Raw genomic sequence first — 16,043 nt, 5'->3', positions numbered from 1 at the left:
ATTTATATCACAGATTCACAGTTATCCTTATTAGAAGTATCCATTACTATCTAAGATTTTATTTGAGTGTTTATATCCTTATGTGAACCTAACCAACTATAACCAATCTCAGACATCATCATCATTATACACAAATGATTCTGAATAAAGATATACATAACTATCAACTATGTCTAAGTGTGTACTTACCATTAAGAATAACAACTACAATTCACACTACAAAACAAAAAGGCACTTCTATGGAGAAAATAAAAGAAAGAACACAAGTTCAATACAGATTAGATTGCATACAGAAGAGAATTGCATACAGAAATTAAACTTTCATAAATACAGACTTCAATTACACGATGGGGCTCCTTCCAAAGCAGATAAGGTTGCATACAGAAGACAATTGAACTAAATCTTCATAAATACAGACTTCAAGCATGCCAAGAAAGTAAAAAATGACCCCAATGAATATAACTTTCAAAGACAATAGCATAAGCCCTTACCTTCCTTCACCAAATTTAATCAAGTTCACAGCCTCCTCATCAATTTACTCAAAGCAATTTACTCAAAGCAAAACTCAATCAGTGTGTGCGGCTATGACGGTGAAGGTGAAGAAACTAAGGTTTCTTCGACTGCCTTAAGATTGTTGGGTATTTGGGTCGTGAGAGTGTGAAGTGTAAACTGCCGGAGATGAACGTGTTCTACCAGCCGGATTGGAGGAGAACGGATGGGATTGAAAGAGGGCCGTCGGTTTCAGTGAGAGGATGAAGAAGAGAGAGTTGGGTTAGGGTTTAGTCGAGCGGGATTTGGGAAATGAAGTATTGTATCAGGAATTCAGGATTCACTTTCAGGATGAGGAAAAGAACCAAATCCCTTCTTTATCCGGCGACGTGGCACAATCTTGACCACTGATAAGATATTACCATTATAAATCCAACGGCTTAAACCCGTTATCAGTGTGCTATCAATATAACCAATAACATTTTATCATCAAATTGGACAATTATATGATTATATCTAAAATAATTTATTTGAGTAATATAAATATTTTATATCAAATATTAAATATTTTTATTATTGAATTTGGTCAAATTACATAATTTAGGCTATTTAATTCAAAGTAACAAAAAAGGTGGAGTACTACACTAGTTTCATTTACTATAATCTATAATAGATCGAATTATGATAAGTGAACTTTGAATTACGAATCTACGATCGATTATTAATAATAGCCTATAAATTACTTTAGAGTTTAGAGTATTCAAGATCAATAATAACTAATAACTAATAGTAATAAGTAATAACATTGAGTTAACAGTCAAATGTCAATGATAGTCTATAAGTCTATAACTATAACTCTATAAGTATAAGTATATAACTCTATAAGATAGTTTGTATTAGTTTTATTCACTCCAATAGATATAGTTCCAAACATTATTAAGCTTTAAATTACATACGAATATACGATCAATTATTAGTGTAATAGATTTATTATTTTAAAGTATTCATGGTCACTAATAAGTATAAATACATAATATCATATAAAATGGTTATGATTACTATTAATCCAATTCACTTTATTATATATAATAAGTTTCAATTATCAAACTTAGAAATACAATCGATTATTAGTGTAATAGAGTAATGTATATTCTAATAGCTTATACTCCCTCTAATTAAAAAACAAATGTCTCATTTGGAATTTGCATAAATTCTCCTCTAGTAATATATTCTAAATTTCTAATAGGTTAATTACAAGTCTAAAAAGAAATCGAGATAATTACTCTGAATTGGAGAGACTATTAGTTTATACTTTAGAATACTCAATAAGACAATAAGTCAATAACGCTAATAAGTCTAAGTACGTAGTTTAGATTATTCTTATTCATTCAAACAAATCGAGTTTTGATTATTGAGTTTTAATATTCAACCAATTATCAAAAGTAGCAACATGATGCATTATTAAATAAAAGTCTCATATATATATATATATATATATATATATATATATATATATATATATATATATATATATATATATATATATATATATATATATAAACTAATTGAAATAAATTGATCTGCCATAAAATGAGCATACATCAATTAAAAACCCGACTATTAACTTATTTCGATATTGACCCGATCGATAGTTGTCCGTAACCGATAACTACTCGAAAAATAAAGCTCAAACCCGATCTGTACCCGAAAAAACCGAACCCGAGACCGATTGACACTCGACACGAACTTCAACCGACACCGAACTGATGCTAACCCGATAGCTTGAATAACCGATCTCCAACCGAACCGTGACTAACCGACTCGACCCGCGTGTGACCCGTTGTAACACACAGCCGAAAAATAACCGATTCGAAATGCAACCGAACCGAATAACACCCGTCCGAAACCGACCCGATCAACCGAATGAACACCTCTAGATAAAATATAAAAAAATTTTAAACACTGCTATGTATATTGAAATTTTTTTTCACAAAATTATATATCTTTGTAAAAAATGTCTATAAATAACTATTTCTAAGCCCTTGGTTATTTTATTTTAAAAAGGTGAACATATATATTGCAAATTACTTGCACGTTTAACATTTTTCTCAAAAGTGTTACTGACGTTTAATGTCAACCAAATAATATATGAATATTAATTAATTTCTTCCACACAAAATAATAGAATAATGTATGTTCATTCTCCAATTCATGTTCGTCTTTAATCTTCTTATTATATTACTACATATAATAATAGTTTTCACAAAACACAAATTTGTAGTGTTAACAGTATTATTACAGTGAGAAGGTAAAAAGAACATGGATTGGATAATGGAGCATACATAAATTGAATTATTATTATTATTATTATTATTATTATTATTATTATTATTATTATATATATATATATATAATTACACTAATAAATATATATATATATATATATATATATATATATATTGCAAATTACTTGCTTTTTATACATTTTTTCATAAGTGTTACTTATTTTTAATGTCAACCAAAAAATTTATGAATATTAATTAACTTCTAACACATAAAATAATAGAACAATGTATGTTCCTTCTCCAGGCCATGTTCTTCTTTAATCTTCTTATTATAATACTGCATATAATAATAGTTTTTACAAAACAAAAATTTATAGTGTTAACTGTTTTATTATAATAAGAAGGTTAAAATGAACATGGCTTGGATAATGGAGCATACATTATTGAATTAATTTTGTATGCAAGAAGTAAATTAGTATTATAAGTTGTTTAGACAACCTAACAGTCACTAACATATATCAAACAAATGTGTTATATATATATACACACACGAAATTATATATCTTCGTTCATAAAAATGTCTATAAATAACTATTTCTAATGCCTTGGTTATTTTATTTTAAAAACGTGAACATATATATTGCAAATTACTTGCTTTTTTAACATATTTTTCCATAAGTATTACTGACGTTTAATGTCAACCAAACAATTTATGAATATTAATTAACTTCTTACACATAAAATAATAGAATAATGTATGTTCTTTCTCCAGGCTATGTTTTTCTTTAATCTTCTTAATATAATACTGCATATATAGTTTTGACAAAACAAATATTTATAGTGTTAACTGTTTTATTACAGTGTGAAGGTCAAAATTAACCTGGCTTGGATAATGAAGCATACATTATTGAATTATTTTCGTATGCAAGAAGTAAATTAGCGTTATGAGTTGTTTAGAAAGCCTAAAAGTCACTAACACATATCAAACAAATGTTATATATGTAAGGGTCTGGTTAGGTGAGGACCGTAGTCCTAAACCTTAACTGTGGTGGGAGTCGTCACTCCTCTCAATACTGTTATGCTCCAGACTTTACAGGATGGGTTTTTCTCGGACCCCTTGTCTGACACCGCATTTTACGTGCCGGCTAACACCGACGCCGGGATTTTACATGCCGGTCCATGGTTCGACGTTACCTTACTATCAGAGTCATACAATCAATATCATGCAATATCAAACAAGACTCTAAACCGAAATAGTTTACATTCTTATAAGTCAAACTTCCTCTAGTCAAATTTTTGACAATTCTACCCTTTTAATAGAAACAAATTACTAGTATCTAATAAATTAATATTAATTAAATAACAAAATTTCGTAGTTATACTAAGATTCCTGAGGCTAAACTAAGTCATTATTGTGTCATAAATAATCATAACAGTCAAGGGTAATATTTCTAAGTACTTAATAACATATTTTATCAAATAACCAGTAAAATAGTAAAACGGATCTATCATCACTATAAAAATAACATAATCCGACAAATTATTAAGGGTCCAAAATCTATATGAAATGAGTTTTCAAGAAAAACAATGCTAAGCATTTTAACAAATTTGTTTGACTATTTTACCAATAAACCGATTAATAATTCTTTATAATTACTTGAGTCCAACAAAAAAAATTTATCAAAACACCAAGATGATATGGAATCATTTTAAACATATAAGTTTATTTAACTAGTAAAATTCATATATATCTATATTATCATATTAATCAAAAATTTCCATATATATGACTTTTTTTTTTTTCGAGGGTCCCAAAAGTATTATTGTTTTGACGAAAATATCACTAAACTGGATATAACTTTAATATTACCATGTAAATTTTAAATGACTAAAATAAAATCATATTGATCATGCTTTTATATTATCGAGTAACCATAAATAAATATCACATAACGAAAGAGTTAAGAAAATGTGTACCATTTTCCTCCGAAGGTGGTGCTAAACCAAGTAAGAGAATAATAATAGAAAAATAAGAACTTTAAAGAAATAAGCTCCAAAAGAGAAAGTCTTCAAGGCTCCAAGCTTCAAAGAAGTAGATCTTCAATTACCCAAAAGAAAATGATATCCAAGCTCCAAAAGATAATACTTGACTTTTCAAAAGTTGATGATTATTGGCTTAAGAAGTGATAAGATCAAGCTCCATCTTTATTTGATTCTTCAACAAATAAAAAGGGTATAAAGTTAGTAAGATGTTAATGAAGTGAAGATATAAGAAAGAATGGTAGAAAGATTTGATGATGGGGGTGCAAGTGATCTCATGGCTAAGGAGGGGTATTTATAATGGGTTTTGGGCAACTTTTTAGTTCATAAGATTGTATGGAAAAGAAGGTTAACTTGTGTAAGTGATTTAGAGTGTGTAAGAGTTGGAGTGTGTAAGTGGATGTGTAAGAGTTTGGAGTGTAGAAGAAGGTTAACTTGTGTAAGGAAATGTTGATAGCTTGTGTAAGTGATGAACATTATGGATTGATGTAGAAAGAATTTTGATTCATCAAATTTTTGTTCTAGTTTATGCTAGTGAAATGTTTTAGATTAATGGGAAAGTATGATTAAGGTTTGATTATGAAAATATGATAGTTTACTTAGAAAATTTTAGTTAAAACTATACTTAAAGTTAATAAGAAAAATATAGTTAATTTTTAGGTATAAAATAATTAAATCAAAGTTGTAAAGTTAAAATGATAAGTAGTCTAGTTAGTTTAAGGAAACGAAATTGAAACGTAACGTTTTAATAAAACCGTAAATATAATATTAAAATTTTACTTTTCGTAGTATAAAATAATAAAATAATATTTTAGTGCTTATAAAGAAATTTAAGAATATATATATTTTTAAGTTTAATATTTGGAAGAAATTACAAAAATCGGAATAAGGTTTAGGAATTAAAGGTGATTTGAATTAGATAACCAAAGGATTAGGAATTCGAAAAGAAATTTCGGAATAATTAATCGGAAGATTAAGATTAAGAAATTTGAGCCTGTTACACCCCCATTGCATTTTCATAGCATTTCTCGCGTATTTTGCTCAATTTTCTATTGGTTTTTATGATTGGTTGGAGTGTTTGTTTCCTATCTATTTTGTAGGTGCAAAGCTCTAATTATGCTAGGAATCGAATCTTGGAGCGAGTTTTGCAAGTTGGAAGGTCATAAGCTACTCAAAGGGTCATTTTTGTGCTGACCAGGTCTCATACCCGGGTGGGTTTCCACATACCCGACCGGGTTTGCACTTGGCACTTAGAAGAATTTGAAGATGCCACTTAGAAGAAAAGGTTGCTACACGCACCCGGGTGGGTTTCCACATACCCGGTCTGGTGAGCCTCTAAACCCGGGTGGGTTTCCACATACCCGGCCGGGTGAGCCTCTAAACCCGGGTGGGTTCTTAGACACCCGGCTAGGCTTCCATTGAAGATCAAAATGCTCTGCTGCGTACCCGGGCGGGTTTTTAGGAAACCCGCCCGGGTTTACTCTTGAACTTAGAAAATTTTTTGGTCTTGAAGATTTAATTGTGCTGCGCACCCGACCGAGTTTCCACATACCAGGCCGAGTCCTGTAGTTAATTTTGATAGTAACTTCCCATATCCTCCGGTCTCTTTTTAGAAGGATATAAATAGCTTTTGAGGGGGAATTTTGGGACGGTTTTTTTCTCTGTTTGGAGGGTTAGGTATTGAAGGGATTTCTCATACTATTTTTCCTCGGGGGATTGCTAATCAACACTTCGACATTGTAATTTTAATTATATTGAGGATTTGAGGGTATTAATTTCAATTCTAATTTCTTGTTCTTGTTTATTATTGTTATCTTTGAATGCTTGTTTCTCCATTAAATTTGTATTTGATTTTCTCCATGAATTTCATTGTTGAACCTCTTGTTAGTTTTAATATGCTTAGTGAGTAGTTGTATTTCTAGGGTTTGGTGAAATTATACAAAAGGTCATAATTCTTGTTTGATTTTACGATTTAAATTTGGTTTGTCTAGGCGATTCAATTGATGGGTTTTAGATTGATTGCATGTTTGGCCAATTTGCAAGTTTTATTCGCTCAATTCTATAAGCGAGAGTTGCGAGTTTGAGTGAATGATTTCCTTCTTTGAACAATTATGCTTTAATCGCGATAGCTTGTTTTATTGTTTGATTGTCGAATTTGTTTGCGAGAGCAACATCTTCCTTCGCCTATATTCATTCCTATTCCAATTGTTTTTTCATGAATCATGATCGATGCATAGTGAATCCTTTTAGCCCTAGGTTTTTAATTATTGAATTTTATTCATCTCTTGTTTTTGCGTTCTACTTAGATAAACAAAAATCCAACTTTCGATCGTTAGTAATAGTGAACTTGGTTCAATTTGTGACTTTATTTGTTCTTCCATAGTGGTTCGACCTTACTTTCCCAACTATACTAGTTAGGTGAAATAGGAATTATTTTTGGTAGTAAAATGACCTATCACTAACACATATCAAACAAATGTTATATATATATATATATATATATATATATATATATATATATATATATATATATATATATATATATATATATATATATATATATATATATATATATATATATATATATATATATATATATATATATATATATATATATATATATATCTTTGTGAAAAATATTTATAAATAACTATTTCTAATGCCTTGGTTATTTTATTTTATAAAGGTGAATATATGTGTGTGCGCGCGCAAATTACTTGCTTTTTTAACATTTTTTCCTATGTTATTGACATTTAATGTCAACCAAACATTTTATGAATATTATTTAACTTCTTACACTTAAAATAATATAATAATGTATGTTAGTTCTCCATGCCTATGTTCTTCTTTAATCTTCTTATTTTAATACTGCATTCAATAATAGTTTTGACAAAACAAAAATTTATAGTGTTTACTATTTTATTACAGTGAGAAGGTTAAAATGAACATGGCTTGTATAATGGAGCATATTATTGAATTATTTTTGTATGTAAAAGTATATTAGTATTATAATTTATACTGCATTCAATAATAGTTACTAACACATATCAAACAAATATTAAAATTTATATATACATATATATATTTCAAAAACACAAACTAAAAGTCACTAAAACATATCAAACAAGAATTTTATGGGAATGGTTGTGTGGTTGGAGGGAGAAGGGGCGGGGGAGGTGATTGGGCTTGGGTGGTGGTGGTTGGGTTTGGGTGGAAGAATGGATGAGGGAAAGAGTTTTGGTTTTTTTTTTTGATTTTATTTTCATTTTATTTTTTGCAAAGGTGACCTCCTATGATAAGTTACCAAGTCATAGGATATGCTACGAATAAATTCAGTTAAAAGTTGGAATTATTTGTGGTTAATTAGTGATAATTGAGATTATTTGAGCAAATTTTCTAAACTTTTATTGTAAGGAGAGTCAAAAGTGATTGATGAAATAAGGAAATAGAAAACATCACACCTTATAATTAATAAATTGATCATTAAAGTATTGCTCTCTTTATTTCACATGAGTTATTTATCACATAAGTTTGATATAACAAGTATAAATTATTACTAAAAATATAATAGAAATTCAATGAAAATTAGTTTAGTAAATCAAACATAATAATTAAATATAAGGTGAAAACAAAGGGCCTATATATGTTTAAACCGACATAATTTTTTCAAACAAATTTAATATTTAAAACTTCAATTGATTTTAATAACAACAGTACACAACAATAAATAAGTAAGATCATTTTACTCACCTTATTATCTCACAACTCTGTAACAACAAAGATATAAGAGATCTTTGAAGTATATCACATGATATATTTTGGACGACACTTAAAGTCCTACATAAATCATAATTAAAAAGTTTTTGAAACAATGATTAATATATAAATATATAAAAGAGAAAAATAGGATAAAATATAGAATCAAAAAGAAGAAGAAAGAAAGAACAAAGACAATAAATCAAGAATATAGCTTTTTTTTTTTTTCTAATTTTTGGTATGAAAGAAAAGGAAATCTCTAAACGATTAACAAAACAACAAAATTAACTTAAAAGTATATATTAAACCTAATTTCCACTGAACAGAAAAAAATTTAGTCATATTACAAAGTTCGATTCATCCCTTGATCAATTAAAAAAATTAACATACTAAAATAAAAAATAATTCGCTAATGACAATGTTAATATTAAAATCTACTGCGTTCAGGCCTATCACATGATTCCGATCATTTTAGAGGTCACAATTTTAAGTTAAGTGGAAAGAATTCCATAATTTGACCTGAATGCTATAGATTTTAACGGCCCATTTGGTTGATGGTAATGAAGTAATGAGAATGAAATGTTGTAATGGCAATAGTAATGAAGGAATGGATATGAGAATTGGTAATGAAGATTCTTTTGTTTTGTGTGCATGACTAAAGAATGGTAATGGAAGATAATATTCTATTGATTGCATTTGGTTGTTAGTTTCATTATTGTAATGACTCTTAGTTTCATTATTGTATATTTGTATCTAAAAGCATTATTGTATCTAAATTATTCTATTTAATGATTCTTTTTTTAATAATAATATTTTTTTGGATAATTACATACATTACCTTTTTTTCTTCATTATTTTTTTTTCAGCTCGAAACAACATTACCTTATTTTATTACCACAGTAATACTTCATTACCATTACAGCCTAATATTAGGTTGTTTAATGGTAATAAAAATGATCCTTTTTGGTAATTTCATTACCTTATTTTATTACCATCCATTACCATTGAAGGCATCCAAACAACCAAATTTTTTATTACATAATTTTATTACCATTACCGCCCTCTAATACTATATACCAAACAGGCCGTAAATACTTTTTATATCTAACATAAGTTTTTTTTTCTGAATATCAAAAATCAATGTGACAAAAGATTACATATTCAAATCTCATTAACTCTAGATATTTATTATCAACTCTGCAAATAAAACTGTAATTCACAAAATTTTTAAACTTTGAACTTCATAGCAAATTATTCAAATAAAAATTATTTATCAGATTTTATTTTAATTTACCTAGACGATAAGAGTTTTTCTTTTGGTCTCTTTGCCATACCGTTGCTGCCACACAATTTTGACTCAAAAAAGTTCTTCTTTGGCCAATTTAAATACTGAAAATCTGAAATAAGGCCAAAAACCTTACTTTCACTTCATTTTTTCACTCACTTCTCAGTATTTTATGCCCTCTGAAAACTGAAAAGAGAGTATATATAGAGAAAATAACCCAAATCAAATCAAAAAAAAAAAAAACATTATTGAAATGTATCTCAATTATTTGTTGTGATTTGGTGATTTTATGGTCTAAATACAAATAGCCCATATCCAACTTGCCCATTTTAGCAATAATCATGAGGTATTCTCCTTTTTTTTTTTTTTTTTTTTTTCATATTTATCCATCTCAATTGCATCTTTTGAATTGTTTTAGGATCTAAAGATTTAATTATGTAATTATTACATTAACATTGCATAATTTATTTCCAATTTCAAGTTATTTATCTTTGATTTATTTGTTGAATATATCCTGTAATACATGACAGCTATTAATTGGGTGTTGCTTGACTGTTTAACTTTGATGGGTAATGGTCAAATTCAATATATGTTGATGATTTCAATTGTGGTTAAAATAGATTTTTATATTACTTTAAAATTTAAAAATCATACAGATATTTTTAAGTTTATGCTTCTAAGAAGTGATGAATGATGATTCCTGTGGGAAGAAATCTCACTTAATGGCTGACCTAATATCAGATAAACTAGTATTTTTTCCATAGAAATTTGTTTATTGTTTCTAAATTGACTGACTTTGAGGTTTTAGAAGTAATTCAACTTGCTTTTCCATGTAATTTACATGGATGTAATTTGTTCATTTGATAAGGACATGCTATAAAGTCAGGACCTTTTAGGGTTTTGATCATAAAATGTCGAATCGGGATTCGTGACGCAATTACACTTGATAGGGAAATCATATTTGAAATAAGCCCTTGAGAACATCTAACCTTTGGGGAAAATCCGTGCTCAAATCGTACCCGTTTCCCTAGCAGTATTTTTTGGAAAAATAACCCATATGTGATTACACATCGATGAATCTGTGAGAGTTGACTAACATATAAACTTGCTGGCTACTTCTCGTATTACCAGTTGATATGTGGATGAAACCTTATTGGGTTACTGTGCATCCAATTCTCCTTTTATGCGGGTCTTGTTGTGTTCAAGCACAATAACAAATTTATGAGTATTCATAATTTATATTCTATATGCTCTCCTATCTTTGTCAATGTGAGGTTTGGTATGCTATAATTTAGAAAAATTGGTTGGAATTCCTGGTCAAAGTGCTTGATTAAATAAGAAATACATATTAAATAAGACTAATAGGTGTATAAATGATGCACTAATCTTGAAGCTCGGTCCTTTCCTCTTTTTTTGTTTTTCCCCTTGTTAATTACTATCATATACTTGGTTCATGTGTGATTGATGAGATTCTAGCTAGTTATGAGTAAGGGAAGAACATTGGATGGCTCCATGGAGATCCTTCATTAAGGTCAAAAACAATCTTTAATATGATTATATCTGTTAATCTCGATAATATGTGTCTTTCTTTTCAATTTTAATCAAAATTTAGCATTCATTAAGCTATTTTTAGTGGTGTAATTGCTGAGATTGTTAAGTATTATGATTCAAGAACTGATTATGCTTTGTTTCTTATAGCTATATTTGTTCTGTTGATGGGTATTCGTCGTAGTTCGCTTTAGAGAATCAAGGTGCTGTAGAGCTGATCAAATCGGACTTTAGTTAGAAAGGCGTAGTTGATTAACGTAAAAGATGGGTAGCCAGCTGAGGGAAGACCCTAATGTCCTAAGAAATTTGGAAGAAATGTTTCCCGGTCTCTCTTGGGAAGAGGCTCTTGAACATCAGGTATATTTTGTTCCAAACTTCCCTAGGATTTCTTTCCATGTTTTCTGGTCATGGTCATGGTCATGAGCCTAGTGTCTCGCACAAAGTCAGGGTGTGGGGGGCAGAGGTAGTGGATAGACCATACCCGTAGTCCAATGTGTCGCACAAAGTCCGGGTCTGGGGGGAGAGGTAGTGGACAGATCATACCCGTACCCCCTCGAGGGAGAGGACTGGAGGAAATCGCGCAATCAATTCAAACTCTCAGGTAAAGAGAGCCCTGCAAAATGAGAGATCTGCCCTCTGGCCCTATAACAAGTAAATCTCTTTTAGATGCGGGATCCAACATTAGAAATATTAGAGATGGAGTATCTAAATTCGATCTTAATCTACTTTCCTGTATATTCGTATTCCAGGAAAGTCTTTACCAGTCACTACAGATGATAAACTGTATTTGTCAAACATCTAGATCTTCTGATAACGAACCTAGCAGTAGCCAAGGTCGCTCGTTGGGAGAATCGTCATTTTCAGGAAGCGGCGACTACGATTTGGCTCTAGATGAAGCTGTGGCTAGATCTTTGCAGGAGTTAGATTTCGAAGATGAACAAGTCGATCATGTTGCCATTTCAGGAGTGCTCCCTACTGCTTCCAGTAAGTAGTACGAGACCAATACTACATTAAATGCTGATGTTTCGATATGAACGTATCCTGTTTCTTGTATTTTTAGGCAACACTGAACATGCTGCTCCTGGAACATCTGTCACGGTAACCATAATCGGAGCAAAAGCTTTTGCTTAACAATCCTTGACTGTTAAATTTTGTCAGTATTGGTCTTTCGTTAGTTTTTCTTAAAAGGCAAGCCTGTTGCTTCCCTGCTTGCAGGACGTACACCAACACCAGGATGACGTTGATCCAGATCAGATGACATATGAGGTAAGTTGGGCATCTTTAGTTGATGTTTTTCTCGACCTATAAGTTGAGACCCCAAGATATGTTACACTCTGACACGTTTCCGGTTGCATTTCAGGAACTACAGTCCTTAGGGGAAGCTATTGGAAGTGAGAGCCGAGGATTAACTACGAGCGAGATATCCAGTTTGCCATGCTACACATTCAAATCTGGTCGCCTTTTCTCTAAGAAAGTTGATATCGGAGAGTATGATCTCTTCCTTTTCCTTTTCTTCCCTTGTTGCCGGTCCTCTTAAAAAGGGATCTTTGTAGGATATTGAAATCCCACACAGAACCTAAATTGACGTATCTTCTTCCCTTTCTCAGGTGCGTGATTTGCTTTGCGTCATTTAAGAACAGGGATTTGGTTATCAGTCTACCCTGTTTGCATCAATATCATAAAGGCTGTATTGAACCTTGGCTAAAGAACAAAAAGGTAGTAAATCTATAACTACTATATTTTTCTTCTTGTTTTTCTTTCGGTTACAACTATTAGTTATGACACTGAGATCATATTCATGACGATTTCTCTACTATATTTTGTTACCGGGAAGGATCAAAACATGGGAATAATCACCTTCTTAGGCTCGATCTCTCGCTTTGTTTCATTTATGTTCTGTTGGATAATGTTTGAAAGGTGGTTAGTTGAATGTATGCTAGCTCTGCTATACATGATCATTTTTCAACATTTAGAACCTTCACAATCACATTGCATGATGTAGTGATTGTTTTTGCACTTGATTTTGATCCTTGGTATAGAAGACATCGTTTTCATCTTCACACAAATAAGAATTGCACGTGATTTTTATGAACTATTTACAGCCTGTTTGGTAGTCGGCAACTCGACATTAAATGGTGGAGACTATAATGGAAATTTAGTGTAATTTTGGTAGGAAAAGATCTTGGCAAGTTTAATGGTCATATTTGTACTACTTTAATCATCTCATTTTCTTCACAAAATTCATTCTAAGGCATTACCATTTAAAGATATAGTATTAGCCTATTAGGCAGTATTGGCCAGGCGATACTCAAGTTAAGGGGATCTCTTTGATTGCGACCTCCTTGTGATGAGGGTATTGGTTTGCCTTCATTCCTACCCTCCCTAGACCTTGTCTCTGAGTGGGACTCATTAGGATGATGATGATGATCAAAGTTTCATTATTAACATGGGAATGATATGATACATTACATTACAAATCATTTTCATTACCACTATTTAGTACCAATAACCAAACGGGTTGTTAGTTCCATCTAAAATCCACTCACCTATTCAAATCACAAATATCCAATCTACGCTACGATTATTCAAAATATTCCCGGAGTTTGAACTAAAAAGTCTTAATATTATTGTTTGATGGAGATATAATGGCAATAATTTTGCTCAACTTGATGATATTCCTCAAGAGTTCCTAGTTGATTATAACTTGGTGTGATTATTGCTTACAAATGAGGGATGGATATGTTTGTGCACTTTAAAGTCATTTTATTTGTGACAAAGTAGATTAATGACACAAGCTACTCGATATCTGATCCAGATTTGCCCGATCTGCCAAAAGGAGGTGAAACTATCGTTTGATTGATCAAGCCATGTATTGCGTTTGTTGCAACCACACAACCATTTGTTGCAAATTGTGCAAGAAGCAATCTAGTGTAAAATTGTCTCTTTTCCCCTTCCCCTTTTTGTATTTAATCAAGATCGAATGTAAAAAGCTTTCGTGTTTTTTTTGAAAGTAGAGGGAATCCTTCTCTCGCGGGTTATTAATATATTAAGAAATAGTTTTTTTTCGATTTGCCAATCGAAGAGTGATGTGGTTGCGTCTTGTGTATTTTTTTTTTTAGAAAACATCTTGTGTACTTCTGTTATGAGTAACATGTATACTAGTAGTTATTATGAAAAAAGAAAGAAAGAAAAAAAAAAAGCAGTGTACTAGTAGTTGATGAGGCAAAGTTTAGTGTTCTATTGTTCTGTTTTTTTTTTTATTGGGGTGTTTTCCTTTTCTCAAAATATGGAGCAATGGTTCATATCTTTGGACCTATATAGATATTTCATAGTATGCTCATAAATTATTATTATAAATCACAACCATTGTCATGACCATATGACAAATTTTGTTAGGGAGAATCTTGAATAAGTCTAGAGGTTGAAGAATTGATTTTCTTTTCATCTTTGTGATGTAAATTTAGTTTTTATTAGTTATTAGAGAGGTGTCAACGGTCAGGTCGGGTCAAAATTTAAATGGGGGCGTGGCGGGGTGGGTCATATCAAATATAAAACAGCTCGGAGTGAGATAAAGTCCGTTTAAACCCGATCCACTTTTATCAGTTTTTTCAAAGTTCATATAATAGTTTTTTTTACTCTACTTTATGACATGCTAGGTCGATCCACCTAGGTATATAATAATATCATATATAAATACATAAAAAGTGATTAATTTTTTTCGCAACCAATTCCTATAATTATCCAACCGGACCCGACCTTTTATATCAAGGCCCGTTAATGGCCCTACCAACTAATGACCCATTAAAATGTAACCCCATCCTTAACCCATTGGGTCGATCTGTCCCGTTACACGCCTCTCCTTATTACCTACAAAAAGAGGAAGCTAGGGAAAATTATTGTGTTTTCTTAATTTTTGCAACCAATTCTTTTTTATTTGTTATTCTAAATTTATCTTATTTTTATTTTTGGCTATAATCCACAATTGTTCTTTAATTTTCTTTCATACATTAAATTTCCCTTTTCATCTTATCTATATTTTTCTCCTGCTTTTTCATAAAATACTAATTTATTCACATTTTTTATTTTCTTACCAAATACTTATGAGGCGGTATATAGGATCATAGGCTATTAATACTATTTTCCAAAAGAAATATAGTAATCAAATTTCAAATAAAGTTTGAAATGCATGAGGCAATCATTGTAAGCTGCGTATTTCCGAAGAGTTGGGGGCAAATTTGCATGTGTAAGCACATGGACATGATTTGGGATACAAGAAGCTTAACATTGCTTAACTACATATTTACTAATTGACTTCTATTTAACGTTTGTAATTATCAAGGAGCAGTTTACCTGTATGGCAGATTAACCAGATATCGAATTGGAGCGGACTAAGAGAGCCTGAAATGAAAATTTGAACTAAATAAGTAAAATAATATAAAAATAAAACAATAAGCAATGTTTTAAAATATTTTCAAAAGTAAGTATTTTTTTTCAGAATTGAGGTTTTGGTTGTTTATTGTTATCAACAGCGAACAAAGAAAACGGGTTAAAAAAGTCAAGTTACTACAAAGGTTTTCCAGAGCGGACTAACAGCGAACAAAGATTTTACCTGGTCAAACAGGGTCAAACCTTTGTCGCTG

General features: G+C 30.6%; 1 protein-coding gene across 2 annotated transcripts; it reads left to right on the top strand.

Moving 5' to 3' along the window:
• The first annotated feature begins 9,914 nt into the window (after positions 1-9,914).
• On the top strand, positions 9,915-14,647 carry LOC130805138 (E3 ubiquitin-protein ligase BIG BROTHER-like). 2 transcript variants are annotated; one of them, XM_057669796.1, is made up of 8 exons: positions 9,915-10,201; positions 11,554-11,760; positions 12,153-12,387; positions 12,464-12,501; positions 12,619-12,669; positions 12,764-12,891; positions 13,011-13,119; positions 14,219-14,646. In XM_057669796.1, exons 2-8 carry the CDS (start codon positions 11,668-11,670, stop codon positions 14,261-14,263), a joined length of 699 nt encoding a protein of 232 aa, XP_057525779.1. In that variant the 5' UTR covers positions 9,915-10,201; positions 11,554-11,667; the 3' UTR covers positions 14,264-14,646. The 2 variants fall into 2 exon arrangements, with proteins under 2 accessions (XP_057525779.1, XP_057525780.1); XM_057669797.1 differs by having other exon boundaries at positions 9,978-10,201; positions 11,588-11,760; positions 14,219-14,647.
• The last annotated feature ends 1,396 nt before the right edge of the window (positions 14,648-16,043 follow it).

The sequence above is a fragment of the Amaranthus tricolor genome, chromosome 2, assembly GCF_026212465.1.
Source record: "Amaranthus tricolor cultivar Red isolate AtriRed21 chromosome 2, ASM2621246v1, whole genome shotgun sequence".
Lineage (NCBI taxonomy): Eukaryota > Viridiplantae > Streptophyta > Magnoliopsida > Caryophyllales > Amaranthaceae > Amaranthus > Amaranthus tricolor.
The sequence above is the reverse complement of the archived record's forward strand: the minus strand, read 5'-3'. Positions and strand labels throughout refer to the sequence as shown.

Bases quoted from the DNA above. Each gene is read 5' to 3' on its own strand.
- LOC130805138 (XM_057669797.1), top strand. From the start codon at position 11,668: ATGGGTAGCCAGCTGAGGGAAGACCCTAATGTCCTAAGAAATTTGGAA. The intron at 11,761-12,152 runs GTATATTTTGTT...TTCGTATTCCAG, and splicing joins AAGAGGCTCTTGAACATCAG to GAAAGTCTTTACCAGTCACT. The intron at 12,502-12,618 runs GTAACCATAATC...CCCTGCTTGCAG, and splicing joins CTCCTGGAACATCTGTCACG to GACGTACACCAACACCAGGA.